At 34.2% G+C, this 19,858-nt stretch overlaps 1 protein-coding gene across 1 annotated transcript in view; it reads left to right on the top strand.

Annotated features, from left to right (window-relative positions):
- LOC145664241 (putative N-acetylated-alpha-linked acidic dipeptidase) overlaps window positions 1-18,583 on the top strand; it is a 238,322-nt gene extending 219,739 nt beyond the window's left edge. The window contains exon 17 of the mRNA XM_081730724.1: window positions 5,434-18,583. Coding sequence (XP_081586850.1) covers window positions 5,434-5,620 — 187 coding nt within the window. The 3' untranslated portion in view covers window positions 5,621-18,583. The remainder of the gene's footprint in view (window positions 1-5,433) is intronic.
- Window positions 18,584-19,858: the final 1,275 nt, after the last annotated feature.

The raw sequence follows: 19,858 nt of genomic DNA, 5'->3' as shown, positions 1-19,858 counted from the left end.
TATCCCCACACACACAGCAATGTTTTTGATCGATATGCGCCTATCCACCATGATCATGTTATGCACTTTGTCGATGTTTTCCGTGGTCACCGCACTTGAAAGCCTGCCTGAGCGAGGTTCATCTTCAGTCTCACGATGACCAGTCTTAAAACGCAAAGTTTTGTGAATTTCCATAGAGGATTTGTCTTGCAGCACGAAAACCTTGATAACACTGCGAAGCTCGTTCTTCTCGAATTTCCTTAGATCCTTCACCATATCTTCTTACAGAATCTGTAACAAAGGAAATAGCAATGATCAAATGATCATATACGGAATCAGACGTTCACAATATATGATCTTTCTAATAACTACAATGATATGTTTCAATTTTTATTTCTTCTTTGTGATTTCGTGAATTTTCCAGCTCCCCCTCGTAGAGCATAGTTATTGTGCTCGCGTGAGGAGAGCATTCGCATTACTGATAAAAGCAATTATTTGCATTATAAAACATTTGGACTGAAAAGGGGAAATTTTAATGTTCTGAAGGGGTGTTGTGCTGCTTCAGGTTGGCACTGACCGGAGATTAAAGACAAAGTTTTTCCTTCTCCGATCTCGAAGTTGCTAATTGTGTATCGTCAAAACAAACATAAGTGTGTTGTAATTGAATGCTCCCTTAGATCTGCCATCTGCTGAGACAACACATTTTTTGTCTTTTCTGTCAGTAAGGTGCTGTCACCTAAGGAGAAATAGTAGAACTAAGTCTTGCCGTGCATCCACTAAAAAAATCATCACCTCCACGATTAGTACGACCCGTAATAAGGGATACGTTTTCATGACAGCCACATGGATGTCACTGGTACAGAAGGGGTTAATTACTAATACCATCATTAAATCTCATTTACTAATAACACCGGTATGCGTACCAGAGATTGAGAAATCCTGTCCAATGTGCATGATTGTACGTACACTGCCAGCACTTTCTTTCCTACCTCATCCGTCCTATTCTTTCCTCATTGAGTTTCTTTGTAAAATTGCGCTCTTACGTCATACATTGGCGAGTGATAAATGATTGATCTAGATAGTTTTAGTTTTCTCATGTCACGTTAATAATATCGTATCGACTTTTTTTGAACGACATCGGAAGGCAAAATGTGGCCTCTTTATATTTCTTACACGAAACAGCCCAGAAAATATTCTGCAGGTCAGAGACTTCACAATGGAATTGTGCCGTGCACCATCTGAAAACTTGTGTCGAAAAACGATGACGAATACAAGGTATCATTTGATTCAGGTTCTAAGGCAAAACGGCAATCATATCTAACCCATTTGTCAGTAGGGACAATCTCCCAGCCTTCTGTCTTTAATTCTATATTGCTTCTGAAATATCCAATGCAGGTAGAAATGTTTGTGTAAAACAAGTGGTATAACACTTTTGCACTACATGTAGTGTATGTATATACTAAATGGACAGAGACTTCAGTAGGCCTTGAGCAGCTCTACGTAAATCTTTATAATTGAATATTTGAATGCCGTGGCATGCTTGTCGCTCAAGGTAGTATTTCCGTCTTAATAGCGCCGAACACAATTTGTAACGGGAAAAAAAATTCTCTGACCTTCGTCAATGCTTTGAATGTATTTCTTCGATTTTATTAACGTTATTTAGTATATCATAAATTATAACTGAATTTTAACATAGATCAAATAACATTTCTAGCATAATTACTTTATATATAATTGGAGCGAATCCTATACTTTATATTGGCGATTGTGTATTGTCCGTGTTTAGAAGTAGAAATAGCTACAGAAAAATTTGAACTGAAATATACAGGAACTTTTCAGTCAATTTTTTAGAAAGAACTTGTGAAATATTATTTAATTGTATTCCGAGATTTCGTTATTATCTCTGTACAAAAATGGACATCATGTCCATACTGATTCAATCTGGCTTCGTGTGATATATTGATTCCTCAAAATTACAGAACTTCTAGAATTCCAATCTCAGTACTAACTTATCTTGGAGATTTTAACCTCAAGAAGCTGCCTGCGTGAATATTAAGTATACAGAATAGATTTAAAAGACAAGATTGCAAGAGTGAAGACCTTCTTCTGTTACGTGTTAGGTTGTGAATATTTACAACAACTTCATTTTTCCTCAGCCTCACATTATCCCATTACACTTCTTTCGGCCCATTAGCCTTGACAAAAATGGAAAATGTGTTCAAAGCGATCAGTGAGAAATATCGTAAGTAGCACATATGCCTTTAAAAATTGCTGAGCAACTCCAACTGTTGATCCTGCAACAACAGTGACTCGTGAATTGGTAGAGGAGCATCTGTTTATATGTTAAGTGTGTAATAATAGTTAACGCGGAGAAGTTAGCACGATATCATTGGGTTGAGGTGTCCTATATTGTGAGATTGACATTAGTTATTGATTTCATTTTATTTAATTTAAATCTTTGAGTTTTACGTCCCACGATTATGCCGAAGAGACGGTGATGATGAGAAATGAATGAAATGGTGGAATAAAGAAAGTGGGAGGAAATGGGAGAACCCTGAGGAAAGGCACGCACACGGTGTTTATCCACCACAAAGTTCACTTGGCGCGCGCTGAGATCGAACCAGGGACCCCATGCATCAGAGGTGAACGCTCTACCACTGAGTCACCGCGGCCCCTTAGTGATTTAAAGAGGACATTGATGTCCCAATGATGAATAGTGGCTCACACTAGCCGTCATCGCTATATTAAAGAATACAATCAAATTTAAAAAGCTCTGAAATTTATTTGTGCCGTAGTAAATTGAGACTACTGCCTTATTGCTTTCTAGACTACTTGTTTTTGTATTTGGTATAGGTCGGTAACTGCTTGACATATATTTATCTTATGTACGTAAAGTTACCTGCAGTTATCATCGCTTGTTGTTACCTGTAGCTTTCGTGTTGATACTTTTTGTACTTCAGTGACGTAATACCTGACATATTGGGAAAATGAGATTGAATTCCGACCTTATAATGTTTACTCTTTGCTCCGTGTGTCTCAAGAATAATTTTGTATACAACAGCCTTATATTTACACATTCAAATGCAGTACAGATAACATGATAGAATGCTGCAATAGCGAAAACATTCATATACTATAAATAACCAACTTTGATCTTAAAATATATGATTTAACGAAAATATTTGTCCAATTCGAATTAATTAAAAATTAAATAGAATTTTAAAACTGGAAAAGAAGGGAAAAAATTGTATTTGGAGAGAGAGTTTAAAAAAAAAAGTAATATTTTGGCCTCTGTAATTTCTTTGTTCAACTTTAATTTTGCTTTCCTGCAGATGATTAACCCACTAAATCCTAGCGATACATTACTGTAGCACTAACAGAAAGAGGCACTTTTGTTCATTATTAGGTATCATGGTAAAATTATTTTTTCAACTATTTTAGTACTTTTTTCTGAAATCGTGGGTAAGATGTGTTGGTAATATTGCAATTCCTGTCATATGGCATTGTTATCGTCAGCTGAAAATGTGCTTATACTGTAAGATGAATTCAGGAAGAAAAAGTTCCAGCTATAACAGGAAGATAGCAGGTACAGTGCTTATAAGTTCTAGCTTCATCCTGGAGCTTCCTGGCGTAATTGATTTTTACAAGAACGAAATTCCTTTATTGGTCTGCGGGTTTAAGCATCTTCAATATTGGTTAGATTGTCTAGCCTCAACGATGCCAGTGACTAGTAGTTATATATTTCGTTATTTGGTATATTTTCATTATAAATGGAGATACAAAACCTCGGGTACAGGTACAGGTAATGCCTCAGATCCCACTGAAACAAATAGTTTATATGATTGTCTCGATAACGAAGAGAAACGTTCAAATCCGATTACTCAATGGAAATTATAACGACTCACCAAGGGTAGTCGTCAACCTGGTTCGGCTTAGTAAGATATATAAATCTTAAGTGGTAGTATTTGTTTGCATGTAAAAATTATCTTTAATAATTATATACCATTATTCTCACCTTTTCTATTAGAATGATAACGTCGATGAACGTTGCTAAAATGGTTTATTAGCTGATATACTTTATAATATATTTTCCTTCAAACTGTCAAGCACACAAACTTGATGACTAGGTATCCATAAAACATTTACATAGCAACAACTATCCCATAATAATATCTTACATATCTTAAAAACATTCTTCTTCTGTTATTATTAAATTAACATTCTATGAAGTATAGTGCATATGTATGAGCACTTTCTGCCCAAGGTACAGGTAATTATTAACCTATCCAAAGTATTTTGTTATAAAATAGAAATTTTCTAATACCGGAAAAAGAAACGTTCCCCCTTTTCAAATTTTAAAGATCTCTAAATATGATAAAAATAATTTTAGACTTGCATTTCGCCACAAAATCTGACTTGTAACTAACTAAAGGTTTTGTTCATGTTTAAATTAGTAATGATATAAATTATTAAAAGAAATAAAAATTTTCGTTTTAGTCCGCCAGTGCAGTTAACACCTTTAATTTTTCGAGTAAAAGATTTTCGTCATTGTATAGTAATCTAGAAGTTGTATGCCACGAAACTACAGACTATTAGAAGTGGAAAATGTACCTGGTCTGGTGTATAATCTTGTTTCGTATGAATTTACTTTTTCTCCTTGATTCGTGAAAAATCTTAAGTTGTTTCTTGAGGATATGTAATAATATTACAGGGTTAGCATGGATGTTTCATTCGTTTTGAAGAGGCTATATTTTCAAAAGTATTTTACGTACACACATGAAGTTATATGAAAAGAACCACAAAATTCACCAAGTTTATACCCTCTACAAATGTTCAATATATGCCCCTTTGGTGACACGATACACGTCCAGACGATACCCAAACTCATTCCATACATTTTGTAGCATAGCCCTGTCAATTGTCTGCACTGCAGCACTGATGCGTTCTTTGAGCTCGATTAAGGATTGCAGTAGTGGGGATACGTAAACAAGGTCCTTAACGAACCCCCCACGGAAAGAAGTCGGAGGGTGTTAAATAAGGAAACCTGGGAGGCCAGAGGAACAAAGCTAGGTCATTCTCACTAATACGCCCAATCCAGCGATGCGAGATGTGCCAATGAGAGGGTATCCCGTCTTGTGCCTCCTCGTGCTGCCACCTGGAATACATAATACAAACTTGGTGAGTTTGTGATTCTTTTCATATATCTTTCATGTGTGTACGTGTATTACTTTTGAAAATACAACCTTTTCAAAACGAATGAATCATTTATGCTAACCCTGTAATAATAGAAGAAGAAAAGACACTGAAATAGAATGTTTTCTTATTACAATTTTTAAACTGAAATTTTCAACAACAAAAAATGTTAGCAAAATAAAAGCAGTTTTGTTTGTTTGAGCTTTTGCATTTCTAACAAATACTTCACATTTACACTAACTTTCCGTAAATCTTTTTCAGTCATGTTTTGTATGCGCCGAGTCAGTTAAACGGTAATGACATTGAAAGTTTTGGCTACTTAATTGATCTTTTGAGTAACAGTACCGGATCAGTTGATGATAACAAAATATTGGAACATGTATCAGTCTTGGTTTATCACATCACCTGTGCAACACGTGTGCTTCAAGATGTGTTGGAACCACTATGAAAGAAAACTGAACAGTGTTTGTGGTTAAAATTGTAATTGAATTTTTCCTGTTGGATTGTAGATCTTGTTTCAGCGATTCTGAGTCACTGATTTTGAAAGTGAATACTTTAGAGAATCTGTTGTTCAGTTCATCAGTCGAAGGACTTGTTATTTATTTATTTTTAGAAGTATTAAACAATACTTTTAAGTAAGACAAGTTGCGTTTACATAAACTTTTTTTTTGTCTTTATTATGATTATGATGATCTGTTTTAATTATGATGATCTGTTTTAATTATGATGATCTGTTGTTTTTTAGTAGGAGTATATGGTTAGATATTTTTCTGTGTTGATTGGTTAAAATATTTACTACAGTTGTGTTCGTAAAAAAAAAAAAATGAGAATAAAAAACATAAAAATGTTTACGTTCTGCTAATGACAAAAAAAAAAAAGTATTTCAAGAACGTATTTTTGTCTTTCTGTAAATTATATTTTGAAACAGGATATCTTTATTTCAATATTGCATATCGCATGCCTTTGTCATTCAGGAAATATTGTTATTTAGAATGAGAGAGAGAGAAGATTGTTGTATATAATGTAGATCGTACCTGCCAATATTCTTGTTATTAGTAAATTTCTTATAAAAGATTTTCTGAGCGTATCCCACGGTATTTTTACTTAGGGTTGTGAAGTACATGTTGGGGGCAGTTGCTTATATGTAACATCGAAGGCACTAAAAATTTTCGGGTAGAATTTTGCGTTATACTTAATAACTTCGTACTATACCAAATACATTACTTTTCAGATATGAATCAAATGATATGATGGATATATAAGATGGTAGCATATCTATTATAATAAATCCCTTTCAGAATAGAGTATTTTAAAGTGTCAGTCAGAATGAAATTTATAACGGTAGAGCTAATGAAGGTTTTTATTTGAAAATTAATTTTGGAAAAGAAATGCGAGTAAAAATAAGAGACGAGAAAATAATCTATTTTGCACACATCGACCTGAGTATTTTACGCAACAATTCGGTACAGTATATTAATTGAGCAGTTCAGAGATATCCATAAGTGGAGTAGTCATGACATAACGTACGTCATCGAAATATTATGGGGAGGTAGAGTTGAAATATTTAATCGAACGGGTATATACGTGATGGTTTGCGTCAACATAATACAAAGTTTGCGATTTAATGTATGGTATTCAGCGTAGCAGTTATAGTGAATTTTTGTATTTTTTACGTTGGATGGCTGTAAACAGAAGTTTTCGAAAACTGGTGCGGAATGAACCTCCCAAGTAGGGTAGTCGTGACACAAAGTGCGTCATTAAAATTTAAAAGGAAGGAGGGAGATGAGACATTTAGTTTACGTTATTAACTACAAATTTGTATCAAATTATATATAGTTCAAAAAAAAAAAAAAAAAATAAAATAAAACTTCTAATCAAAGCCGAACCATAAAAGACAGGGTATTATCGGAGAACAAACCATTGAGATATTTTAAAGGTAGATATTGCTTTGCTTTCAGGAGAATTTAATGGGGAAGGATTGTTTATGAACCTTGAGGAAATTAACCCTTGAAACAGTTGATAAATGCAGTTTTATATACAATCATAGGCAATAACAACTCTAGAACGACATAGGAAAACTTTTAAAGTAAAAAGGTAAATTCTTTATTTGTTTAAGCTAATTTACAAAGTATGCTGCTGCTAAACAATTTTTACGATTTCATTATATGTGTTTTTTTCGTGATGCTTCTATGGAAGGAAATAGTTTTTCGGCTGCAGTAACTTGGGAAACAAAATATATTTTCTCTGTTACTGTAAAGAGGTTTAATTTAAACATTGGTCGTACAAATAAATGTACTTTTATTTATACTAAAAACACTTATTTCAGTCTCAGAAAATGCAAATAAAAGTTGTCTTGATGTGAGTGAACGGGTTCTTATTCTTTCTTTGTACTTATATCGCGCATTTCTACATAGAAAAGAATTTAGTAATGGCGTAGAGATTAAACTATATAATTCGACGCGTTTATTGGCTTATGTTGGCAGGTATGACAAACAAAAGAAAGACTGTGTTCATAGTTTGTTTCTCATAATGTTGTGTTAAGATGTGTTATATTACTTCTTTGTTAAAAAACGGAAATGTGGTATTATCTCTCACTTATTAATATTAATGTATGTACCTGTTGATCTGTTCGATTGTAAATACTTGATTCATTATTGTGTTAGGTATTTATTATATATAGAAATAAGGACATGTCATAATTGTGAGTGTTCTGCAAAGCTCTATGTTAATAATTTATGTGGATACTGAGTTTGGATTTTAAAATATGGATAAAATTCCTTTTGCGTGTTTTTATTGTATAGTATACAGTATAATTTTCCACTTATTAAATATACAATATGAGATGTGCAAATGATAGCGCAATTAAAATTTTGTAAGCTGTGCTATAATGGATAATGTAGTGCTTTATTTGTTACTAGATCTTTGATTTATAAAGCATAACGGTCACTTTATTTCAAACACTAATGTCCAAATAGTTTGTTTTCTTTTTTCTTGTAGGTGACCTGAGTTAAATTTCTGGAGAAGATGTGCGTGGTTCGATCTCCACTTTGAGGAAGAGTCTTAAAGCAAATTTACTGACACCACTAAGTATATAACCAAGACTTGTATATAAAGGATTTTCTAAATAATCTCAATTCTTTCCGTAACCACAGTAGCTATCACGATAGTTCTCGGTTTTCATAGTCCTGAGTTAGATATCCGGTGAGAGTCCAAGACTTCTCGGTATCAGCTCAGCTAGAAGAGAAACAGAAAGCTACTTAAATAAATAAATAAATAAATAAGTCACTATGGATCAAAAATTCCAGAAATAACTGCGTTGGAAATCCATTCTCTAACTATACTTTGTTCAGTGGAATGTTCTTCTTCTGGGCGGCAAGAACTGTAACAGACTACGCGGTCATAATAATAATAATAATAATAATAATATATTATATTATATTATATTATTATTTCCGTATCAGAATTGAAATGTCATATAGTTGGAAAGGGAGGATTTCTATTTTGAGAGTAAATGGTGTTCACACCTTATTTAGTTTCGAACAATTAACTGTTTTACTTGAACTTTTCGGAGTTCACTTCTATTAAAATTTATTTATGTATGCACGGAACACATTTACCAAGCACCTACCCTAAGTTTGTTTGTTCTGACTACTATCAAATTTTCAACACCAGTTGTTAGTTTCTCACTGGATAGATATTAAAAGAAAAAGTAAGAAAGAAACGAGTTGTCTTCTTCGTTCTCAGCTTCCTTTTTCCCTTTCTTTTTGGACAAGAAGTCAGCAACTCTTTCGTCTCCCCACAATAAGTTTTTCTAAAAGAAAGAAAACAGAAAAGCTGTCTCTGTCCTCCCATTCGGATTTTCTACATTGCCTCCGACTTTCATTTGAAATCTAACCTTGTCCTCTTCCTCCAATATGTTACCACGAATGACGTCGAAAACTTGGATGCTTGTGATTTTTTTTTATTGAATTTAAAATAAAAGTAAAGAGCGATATCGTATCAAATGCATACTACATATTTTAGAAAAGGCAAACTTCAGTATTGCCTGCATTACATTTCGGGATATTTGGAGCCCCTTCCAAAATGAATGTGAGAGAAGAATCATCATTATCATAGTTATTCTACCGCTATTGGCAGGTCACTAGCCGCAGGTAATAAGCTTCCATGCTCCACAATCTTACGCTAATCTCTCACATACAATTTTTCTGTTTTGATATCGTCCATCAACTGTAGCCTCTTCTCTCTCTCTCTCTCTCACTTTCTTCCCACCATATTCTCTAGCACGTTCCTCATGATACAGTTCCTCCTCAGCCAATGTCCCAACCAGTTTCTCTTCCTCTTTTCAACTGCATCGAAAATTGTTATTTTCTTTTCCACCATTTCTAACGCTCTTTCATTCGTTTTCCGCTCGACCAAGCTAATTCTCTCCATTGTTTTCCGCACCCACATTTCGAAAGCCTCCAGTTTTTCGTAATCACTTTTGCGAAATGGCCGTATTTCTAATCCATGCAGTACAATACCTATACGAAGCATTTTATGAGTCTTTTTCTTAACTCTTCAGAGACCCACAAAATAGACTTTTCTTTCTTCTAAATGCTTCTTTCGCCATTTCTGTCCTTGCTTTTATTTCATGTTCGCACTTCATATCATCACTAATAATACCATCTACGTATCAAAAACTAGTCACCTGCTCTATTTGCTCCCTTTCTACTTCTATATTTGACACCGACTTCTTCGTTCCAGTCATCATAGTTTTTGTCTTTCTAAATTTATTTGCATCCCATATTCTTCACTACCCTTCTTCAAGTTTTCTAATGCCTTATTGATTTTTTTTTTCAGATTCTGCAACACGCATCCTGTCATCTGCAAAACATATAGATATAATTATTCTACTTCCTACTGAAATATCATCTTCATGATATACGCTCTTTTCGACTGTCTCATATATATATATTAAATAACGTTGGCGAGAGACAACATCCCTGTCGAACTCTCCTTCCACTTGTACTCTCATCAGTGATTTCTTCATCTATTCTTAGACAAATTTGATCCTAATGTATCTACTTTTATTAAGTATTAACAAAGTATCCGGATAATGTTCAGATATGGGTCAGGATAGTATCCAGAAGAACAATAGATTCGTAGATAACAAATAATATACTGATATTATTTATACGAATTAAAGTTATTCGGTAAGGGCACTGTGGCTCAATGCTAGAGCGCTCATCTCTGGTGCTAACGGTCCCTGGTTCGATCCCAGTCCAAGTGAATTTGTGGTGGACATTATGTCGGTAGGTTTTCTCAGGTTTCTCCCGTTCCCCACTTTCTCATTCCACCAATTGTTTCATTATCATTCATCTTCTTAAATTGGCAGTCTACTTTAAGCTAAAGGGCATAACCATGCTACGTAAAACTAGAAATTTCCATTTCCGAAAGTTATTCGAGGATGTCCATTCCTAATTTTAAACAAAATAATTTAATTTAATTTTTTCTCGTTTAAATTTAATTGTAGGGAACTATCAACTGAAAATGAGATGTTATTTGTATAGGGACTAAGACAAAATACTGGAATTTGCAATAAGAGTATTATTCTTCTGAAGATAATCTAAAAATTTGAAACAAGATTATATACCATAGAGTAATTATTTCTTGTTTGCTGTTACGTACCTTAACTAACACAATGTATTGCATAAGCCATTTACAGTGTACTTTTTCTAACGATACGTATAAACTAACGGGAATATTAACTATATAATATGTTTATTTTTACTTTTTTTATCAATCGTCTTTCTCGAATTTTAAGGTATTGTATATTTTGAGACAGTTTTAAATCAGTTTATCTTATTATTAGTTTGGCTTTAAATCCTCGTAAGAACTTCTATTTTGAATTATTTAAATATAATATTTTAGCCCTTGTAGATATTTTACAGTTTTCGTTTAGTTTGTATTTTTTACAATCCTTTAAAAGACTATTTTAAAATGGTTAACTATTATTTTATTTGCAATCTAAGTTTTGTAGGACTTATATCGTAATTATTAGGCAGTATTTCATAATGAAGAGATTTCTGAAGTAATTAGTCATGTCCATTACATGGAAAATACCTTTCTCATGATTTGATTAAATACAGTACGGCTTTTGTGTTGGATTGTGCAGAGGACGTATGTATTTAGGTATGGAGAATATTTCACATTTATCATGTCTTATTTGTGACTGGTGCAGAATACTTTGTCAAATTGAGGCCTAAATAGCGCGTTTAAATTGTTGTAAGTCTTGAGTTGTAGCATTTTTTTGTTAATTGTAGATACTATAGTTGCTACCACGAAATTCAGCAGTCTACTTGTGCTACGAGGTGACGCTAAAATGCAAGATTTCTCTAGGCTATCAAAAACACTTCGCACAGTAATGCATTAAGTATGTAGTTTTTCCAGCTATAGACTTTCAGCACAATTCTCACTCCAGAAAAGTAATATGAGTAAGACTTCCCTTTCCTTCAAATTTTGTATATTCCGAGAGGGATAATTTTCTTCTTATTTTCACCTTGCGTTGTGTTGCACTAAGACATACTTTCATTGGCTTCACTATCTACAGAGTCTGTTCCGCGTATATGTAATTAAGTCACGAAAATCCACGGGGCCAGATGCGGCAGTGCTCGATGTATCCTCCTGGTTTCGAACGATAGTCTCGTAACGTAGTTTCAGTTGCAGAAGGCACTATTGGAGAACTACAAGGAGAGTCTTGTTCCATCTCTTTCACAGCTTTCGAGATTCCACTCACAGTTGTCATGCGTCTCTTGCCCTGCTAAGCAGTCCAAATCAACAGTAGTACATTGGACTTCCATCTGGAGACTTCACAGTTATCTCATTGAAAGGTATGGCCAGTATTCCAGTAACCTCCTTCATATGCTGGTAAAATGCGAGGGACGATCTTGAGGTGTGTGATGAAAATTTGTATTTATAGATGCGGACCACGTTGATCTCGTTTCCGTACATTTTTGGTAGATCCTGTTTGTAGATCGGCCTCAGGATCTCTTCTGGTAGTATTGCGAGTTGATTTTACAATGCTTCACCTTGCGAATGTTGAATTTACCTCGGTGACAGTACCTGGTAACGAACGTGAACCCTTTGAGGAAAGCCTCTTTGTATGCTCGGATCCACTTCGTAAGAGCTTCACTCCTTTGTCTCTGTATATGATAGTTCTTAGTTTGTCGTAGTTGGAAAGGTACACCTACGCCTCATCCAATGTAGTGACATACAGCCACCTTTGGTTTGCCAGATGCCGCTCGTACAGCTTTCGAGCGTTACACTTGCATTCTCATCGGTGGGCGGTGCTTGGGGTCTCGGGTTCGATCCCAGCCCCCGCCAAGTGAACTTTGTGGTGGACAAACACCGTGTGCGTGGGTTTTCTCGGGGTTCTCCCGTTTCCTCCCACTTTCTTCATTCCACCATTTCATTCATCACTCATCACCGTCTCCTTTAGCCTAACCGGCATAACAGTGGGACGTAAAACTCAAATATTTCATTTCATTTTCTCATCGGTGGGCATCAATTAGGTGATGACCGCTAGTTTTCAACAGCTTTTCAGAGTCCAGTCATTGACACAAGATGTGGTTAGCCTTTAGATGTTTCGCTATCTGTCTTTGGATCGGAAGATTCTCTTGCATAATCATTGAATAAAATTTCACCTACATGCTGGTTGTGGCCGTTTCCTGTCCCCTTTGTTGGAGAACCAAACGCTGGGATCACGGAATCACGATACTTGCCGATCATATTTCTGATTAACGTCAAGCTAATGTCACAGCCTTTACCCTTACATTATTTTCTGACCATTGAAACATTAAACTTTGCGTCGTAAAGGGCTACAACATAGCCTTCTTAAAAACGACTGTTTTGGTGACTTCTCCGGCAGAACAAGAAAACACAAACACTTGGAAAAGATATCCAACGTACTCCTCTAGAAACCAGCTCAATTTGGTGGGATTTTCAGCCCAGCGATAAGTACAAACACTTTCTCACAGCTCTCACACTACACTGACAGACACACTTAGTCAAGATCAGGCAAGTTTATTGTGCGCACAGGAGGAAGGAATCACGTTTGGTCAAACGTACGCGGAAAAGCCTTCTGTATTTTGGAATTCAGAGTTTTTCTATATATTATATGCCTGTTCTTTTAACTGAATCATAAACTTTCTTAATATTTGTGAATAGTTGGTGAACTCTAATACCTTATTCCTACTTTTTCTCTAATAACTGTTTGACGTAGAATATTTGATCCAGTATTGATCTTTTACATCTGAAGTCCATTGAAGATCTCTGGTCACTTTAATCACATATGGCTTAACAGTACTACAAGATCAAGAACATTTTGTAATAAGCTGCTAATAGTGATACTCTTCGATAACTATTGGAGTTCATTTTGTCACTTTTTTAAACAGTTACTATTCCCGATTCTCAGGATGTCTTTTTCTACCACGTTAAGTAGATTAATCGGTCTTTAACCAATTAGTTTTCGTTAGTATTTCAAATAATATATTATATTTTCATGATCAAGATAGAGATATTTCTAGCTAGACATCTCATTCGATATAATTAGCAAAGAAATCGATTTAATGAATATATATATATATATAATAATTTGAATTTGTTGACGGAAAAGATTTCTGTAAGATAAATATCAGTTTAGGACTTAAAACAGAAACATTAACAATAAAAGTATCAAATTATAAGTCTACTTTATATTAGTTATAACTATTTACGCCTAAAAAGAAGTATTAGAAAAACAGGTATTAAAGTAAAATAATGAAGAGAAGTGTATGTTTTATATATATATATATATATATATATATATATATATATATATATATATATATATATATATATATATAATATTGCGGTTATAATATAAGTTATCTATGAATAACATTGTTTAGGAACGTATGCGAGAGGTATCTCAGTCATAGTAATAACCAACTATTTCTTAGAAATTTAGACATCGATAATTCTAACACGAATAATCACGAACATTCTGTTTAGAGTGCAATGAAAAGAATTGAGTTTCGAAAAATGATTTTAATGCATGTAATTTATGTTTATTCCTATCTGTAGAAATGTTCAAACTACCGTATCATGACTAGACATTGCCAAACAATTAACAAGTATATACTTTATTTAATGTTGTAGAATTACAAATGGTTGTATGGTATGAGTCCTGTTGATGGCACACTTCAATATTGATAAATTATAACTTAAATGTTCAGTTCGGATCCAGGTTGATACGGTGTCTTCCTCCTACTACAGTCTAAAGTTGTAATGTCACGACTTAGAGATTCCAAGTAGTTTTGTTCCTCGAGTAATGCTGAGGTCGTACTGTACTCGTGGTTAAATAGTAAGTACGTGTACCTACAGGCATATACTTGTATAATCATGTTTGGCAATGCATGAACTTACACAATGATTTTGCTTAAGGTAGTTGACTTCGGTACGTGGAAACATATTTAGAGAGAGAATTACAAAACCGTTTTACAGGTAAAAAATTCATAAGTCAATCATAAATGAGTTTTGAAATATCCAACCTTTCTTTTAATCATCCTTTGCAAGCCATTTTGAAGAGTAATGAACTAAAAGTACAATCACGGACAAAAGTTTAACATAGTCCTTGACAATATATATATATATATATCAGAAATAAATCTTGGATCTGCGGATATAATGACCGGGAAATTTACGGATTGAAGAAATGAAAGCACTTAAAGATAATAGTAGTCTTATTTATTTATTTTATGTATTCCTTTGGATAAATGCTCTGCAAGGCAACGACAAATATAAAAAGGATACTTTATTATGGTTTATTGGGAAGATTAAACGTCTTTACAACAAAACTATTCATATTATATAAGAACATCATAGTAAAGTAAACACAAATACGTATCTATTTATACACTATTCTAGATATTTGTCTTACGAAAAACCAATTTAATATTTTTATGCTGTTACTTATTCGCCGAAAAGAAAAATCATGATTAATGTTCTTTTGCGACTGCGACTGTAGAAAGTAATATTATGACCAAAAAAGATAGTTATTATTAATTGATTGTAGACTGTAAGTTTATTTATAAACAATAGAAAATATGATTTTCTTGTTGGTATTATATCTTTACATTAATTTCACAGTGACTGATATCAAAGAAATCATTTAAATGTCATCTAGGAAATTTTAAGTATAGGATGTTCCTTGAATCCAGTGTCGTAACTTGTGAGGGTCAAGGAGGCAGTGGCCACCTTCCCCACCGCTTATTTAAGTTCCCCGCCATTCGAAGGGACTCAGAATAAAGCTTTCTTACATCAGACGATACGATGCAATCGTTAGTGTGTAAATGAAGCGTGGAATAGGTTCACTACCTTCCCCTTAAAAAAAAAAAAAAAAAGAAAAGAAAAAAAAAACTAAATAAAACGAAAATATGATCTGATCCCATTTCAGTAAAATAATGTCTACTGGTACAGCCCCTGAAATAATATGTATTTCGTAAGAATTTAAGTACTGTAAAATATTTTCCCTTCAATTTTAACTAGTAAGGCATGAAATGGGCCACCACCATACCATTAAAAAAAAATCTGCCCCATCATCTGAACAAAATATATTTTCCTAAGATGAAGTCCAAATGTAATCTGGGGCTTAGTTTAGTAAAACTCCAAATGGGATCCGTAAAAATAATAAAAGATGTTTATTAAGGTTTTAAATTCTAGTGTAAAGGACAATATATTTCTATATATTTCTAAAGAAGCCCGCTCCCAGGAATAGTTCAAGTTACGACGCTGCATCAATCCAGTAATTTATTTTGTAGAATCTGTTTACAACACATAGATCCAATAAATGCTACCATTCCAATACTATATAATTGATGATGGTAGGATCAATCAGCGACAAGCGTACAAATTTGCCCATTGATGTATGTATATCAATGCTTTTAAGTGACTTTGTGGATAAATGTCAGGTGTCACATTAGGGTTTGTGTGAACTACTATACTCCCTCAATGACCCACCCAGCTTCGTGAAAGGTGGCAATTAAGACGTTCTCACATATTATTCGGGTTGAAAAAAAAAGGGGGGGGCATGATGCTTTAGTGGTAGAGCGCTTACTTTTAGAACGTGGGATCTTTGGTTCGATCCTCGGCGAAGTGAGTTTGTGGGGCACAACATAGTGTCCGTGTTTTCCCCCTGGTACTTCCACTTTCTCCTACATTATCATTCCCCCAATTATTCCATCATCGTTCACTTGTCTTACTCATCGTCTCCCTCAGCCTAACGGGGATAATAGTGGGACGGGAAACAAAAAGACTTCATTACAAAAATTTTTGGGTTGAAAAAAATGATTATATAACAGTTTGCACAGTTTTGGAAGTAGGTCCCTTTATACATGTTACACTTCAATCGCAAAAAAGAAATGATTTCATTATATGCACAAAAAATATCTACTTTGTGTAGAGAGTAAATCCCTTATATTAAAATTTTTAAAGTTTATTTCATACTCATACAATTCTTTCATCTCGTCATTGTTATTGTAATAGTCAAGGATATGAATAGCAAAACGGAAAGGCCTTAGTTAAGCTACGCAATAGTATATCATTTAGGATATGTTTAAATAGTGACATGTAATTTATCAGTATCTTTGTCGATGCATTATTTCATCCTGTCACTACAGAGTAGCCTTCTCTCGAAACGTATTTCTTCTGTGTGAGTTCCACTGAATCAAGGATAGTAAATGCAGGATAGTAAAGTGTCTAATTCACAGTCAAGGGTTCAATCTGGCCAATGTTGGGTATTATACAAAACTGGAGATATTCTATCCTATCTAATAACACGACGATGGATGTCTAGAATTATGTGGGCATAGTATGATACAGTGCATATCCTAAGATAAATCGTGCTTTGGATTTCTTCATTGTACACTATAGTCTTCAAGTGGTCCCAGAGATATATTGTCAAGGGATGGCAATCTGGAGTTCTAGGTGTCACTTAACCAGTCTTCGTTGACCAATACAGTGTCCGAAAAATTGTAAATCCAGCTTGGTATCGACTTCTTTACCGTAATGGAGAGGTGCAATGTCCTGTTGAAACAAAGTTGGGAAGTTCCCTTTTAGGTTCAAGATTGATTGAAAACTTCCTCCTAAAGCATTATCAAGTTTTGCTTAAAAACTGAGAGACGGAGATTCGATCATTTTATATAACATATATACCATATTAAGTCATGAGGTGGTTGTCACCTTGCGCCATGAAAGCTTGTACTTAATGGTGGTTTTGTAATGACCAATGACATTTTATGTTTTTACCTTCCTATTGACGTAAACATTGTCTTCATACTAAAAGGAGTAGTAAACGAAAAAGAGTTCGAGATTAACTTTCCTTAATGTTTGTAACACCTGTTTGATCTGTACGTATGCATTTTTCTTTTTCTTTCTGTCGAGAATGTAGTAGATAAAGCTTTTATGTCTCTGCGGATGATCTTAGGGAGTTTAGGGACTTCTGCCAGGACATTACAATCTATTGTCCTCAGCTTGCTACTTCTGGGTTTGTCATGTTTCCACGTGCAAATGTGCGTAATGAAGGATCAATCTGCGTGCAGTGGCTTAAATTCTTGGACAACTTCTCTCTGGCAGTGGTATTCAAGCAGTACATATCACTTGGATGCTTCCCTTAATTCTTAACGACATCATTCAATGTAAGAAAGCCGGCTATTCATATGATTTCAGACACCTTGTACATAAAAATGAGTAATTCTGGTTATGTTTTAGATAAGGAGGAACGATCTGAAAGAGACGCTGTTATGGAATCGAGGACTGACAAGAACCATATTTAGATTGTATTAGAGACCGGTACCCTTGAATCAGTGGAACTTAACCAGAAGATAAGCGCAAGGTTGGATACCTACATATATTTCTTAGAACAGTTTCTGTACCGGTAGCCTTGAACCAATGGAACTTAATCGGAAGATGGAGGCAAGATCGGACACTTACAAATATTTCTTCTTGAAATTTTTTTTAATACATTACCTAGTTATACTCTAGAGAGCAAAGAACATATTATTACATAAGTTCTTTTTCTAGTTTCCACTTATCTCCATCCTATTGTTTCCGTATGTTCTAAGCTGGTTATAAATAATTATTAGTAGTATTTAGTACTTTAAATGGTATATATTTAATTATATTCGTTATCTACATTTTTCTTGACATATAGTAAAGAAACTAGTATTTGCTGTTTAAAAATCTAAGTTAAGATTTGAGCAACGTTTCTAATAGTTAAGTATGTTTTCTAGTATTGAGAGTTCAAATTTTAATATGTACCTGTACTTAAAATTTCTTGTTGCCTCATAACCATTTGAAGGAATTGTCCTAATAAAACCAGTAAAACATCTTTTAATTTCAGTGTTTTAATTTATACCTTTTTTTATGTGTACGACGACACCTATGACGTAGTGACTGTACTTGTATATATTGATAATATATCTAAGCTGATCTTTTTATTTATTTGTAAATTATTAACTTGAATTCTCTTTTTCATCCAGTTCTAGATGTCATCATGTGATCTAAAGAATGGTTATACGTTCACTGAAATTGTAAAAAAAAGTCCTTTATGAAAGGTCATATGACTGTATTGCAAACATTACAATATTATATTAAATGGGTCATAACAGTATTGTGTAGCACTTTGGCATAGATGCGTGCGCCTGTTCGGTTCGGAAGAGGGTCATACAGTTGTATCCTCTTCCGAGCCGAATTGCCCCACAATTTTTTATAACTGATCTCGAGATCCTGTGGATTTGCATTGGGTCGGAGTTAACGTTGGAGCTGATTTTAATGCCACTTATGTTTTTATTGGAGGCCCCCTGGAACACTTACTTCCAATTACTGGAAAAGAAAATTAAATTAATCATTGAATAACGCTCATTTCTGTCAGTACTTTTTAGAGCTCTGCGTCCGCATTACAAACTTTGGGCAGCACAAAACTTATTGCCGTGATTGACAATTTCCATAGATTTCACAAGGAGTATCTTCCTAATTTGGTGTGATATGCAGTCTTTGAAAAAGGGAAAGAATGCGTATAAAGGCGTTTCGAAGCTATGGGAACATTTTGTGACATTTTTTTTTTTTTTTTTTTTTTTTAATTCAAGCTAAACAAAGGCATTTCAGAACAAACAATTGAAAGAGACTTTTAGAGCTATAAAGCTTGTAAACATGGTTCCAGCATTTTCGTTGAATGAAAAGAGTATATTACGTCCATAGACTACTTTAGAGAAGGAGGTACTAGATCGAGACGTGTGTTTCTGAGTGCATAAGCACACGGCGCAAGAGTTTGTTAGTAATTTAGACTTAAACTTTTTGTAGTCTTCATTGCTACGAACTGTACAGACAGCAGTTGGATTAACAGCAATGCGTTCAAAGTTTTTTTTCGAAAAAGTACGGCCGACAAATAAAAAATAAAAAAAGTGCTTCTTCTGGACAATCTAGAGACTCACAAATATTATCCAGCCTTCCAATATGCCTCTGCTATTAATATAATTTTCCTATCTTTTTCTCCTCATATTATTCACAAACTACAACTACTGGACTTGTCGGTGTTTTCTAAGCGAAAGAAATACTTTGTCAAGAATTAAATGTTCTTCAAACGCAATGCCCTGTCCTTCGTTATACCAGC

Source organism: Thermobia domestica, chromosome 11 (assembly GCF_964235325.1).
Source record: "Thermobia domestica chromosome 11, izTheDome1.hap1.1, whole genome shotgun sequence".
Lineage (NCBI taxonomy): Eukaryota > Metazoa > Arthropoda > Insecta > Zygentoma > Lepismatidae > Thermobia > Thermobia domestica.
This window is presented reverse-complemented; position numbering and strand designations above follow the sequence as displayed.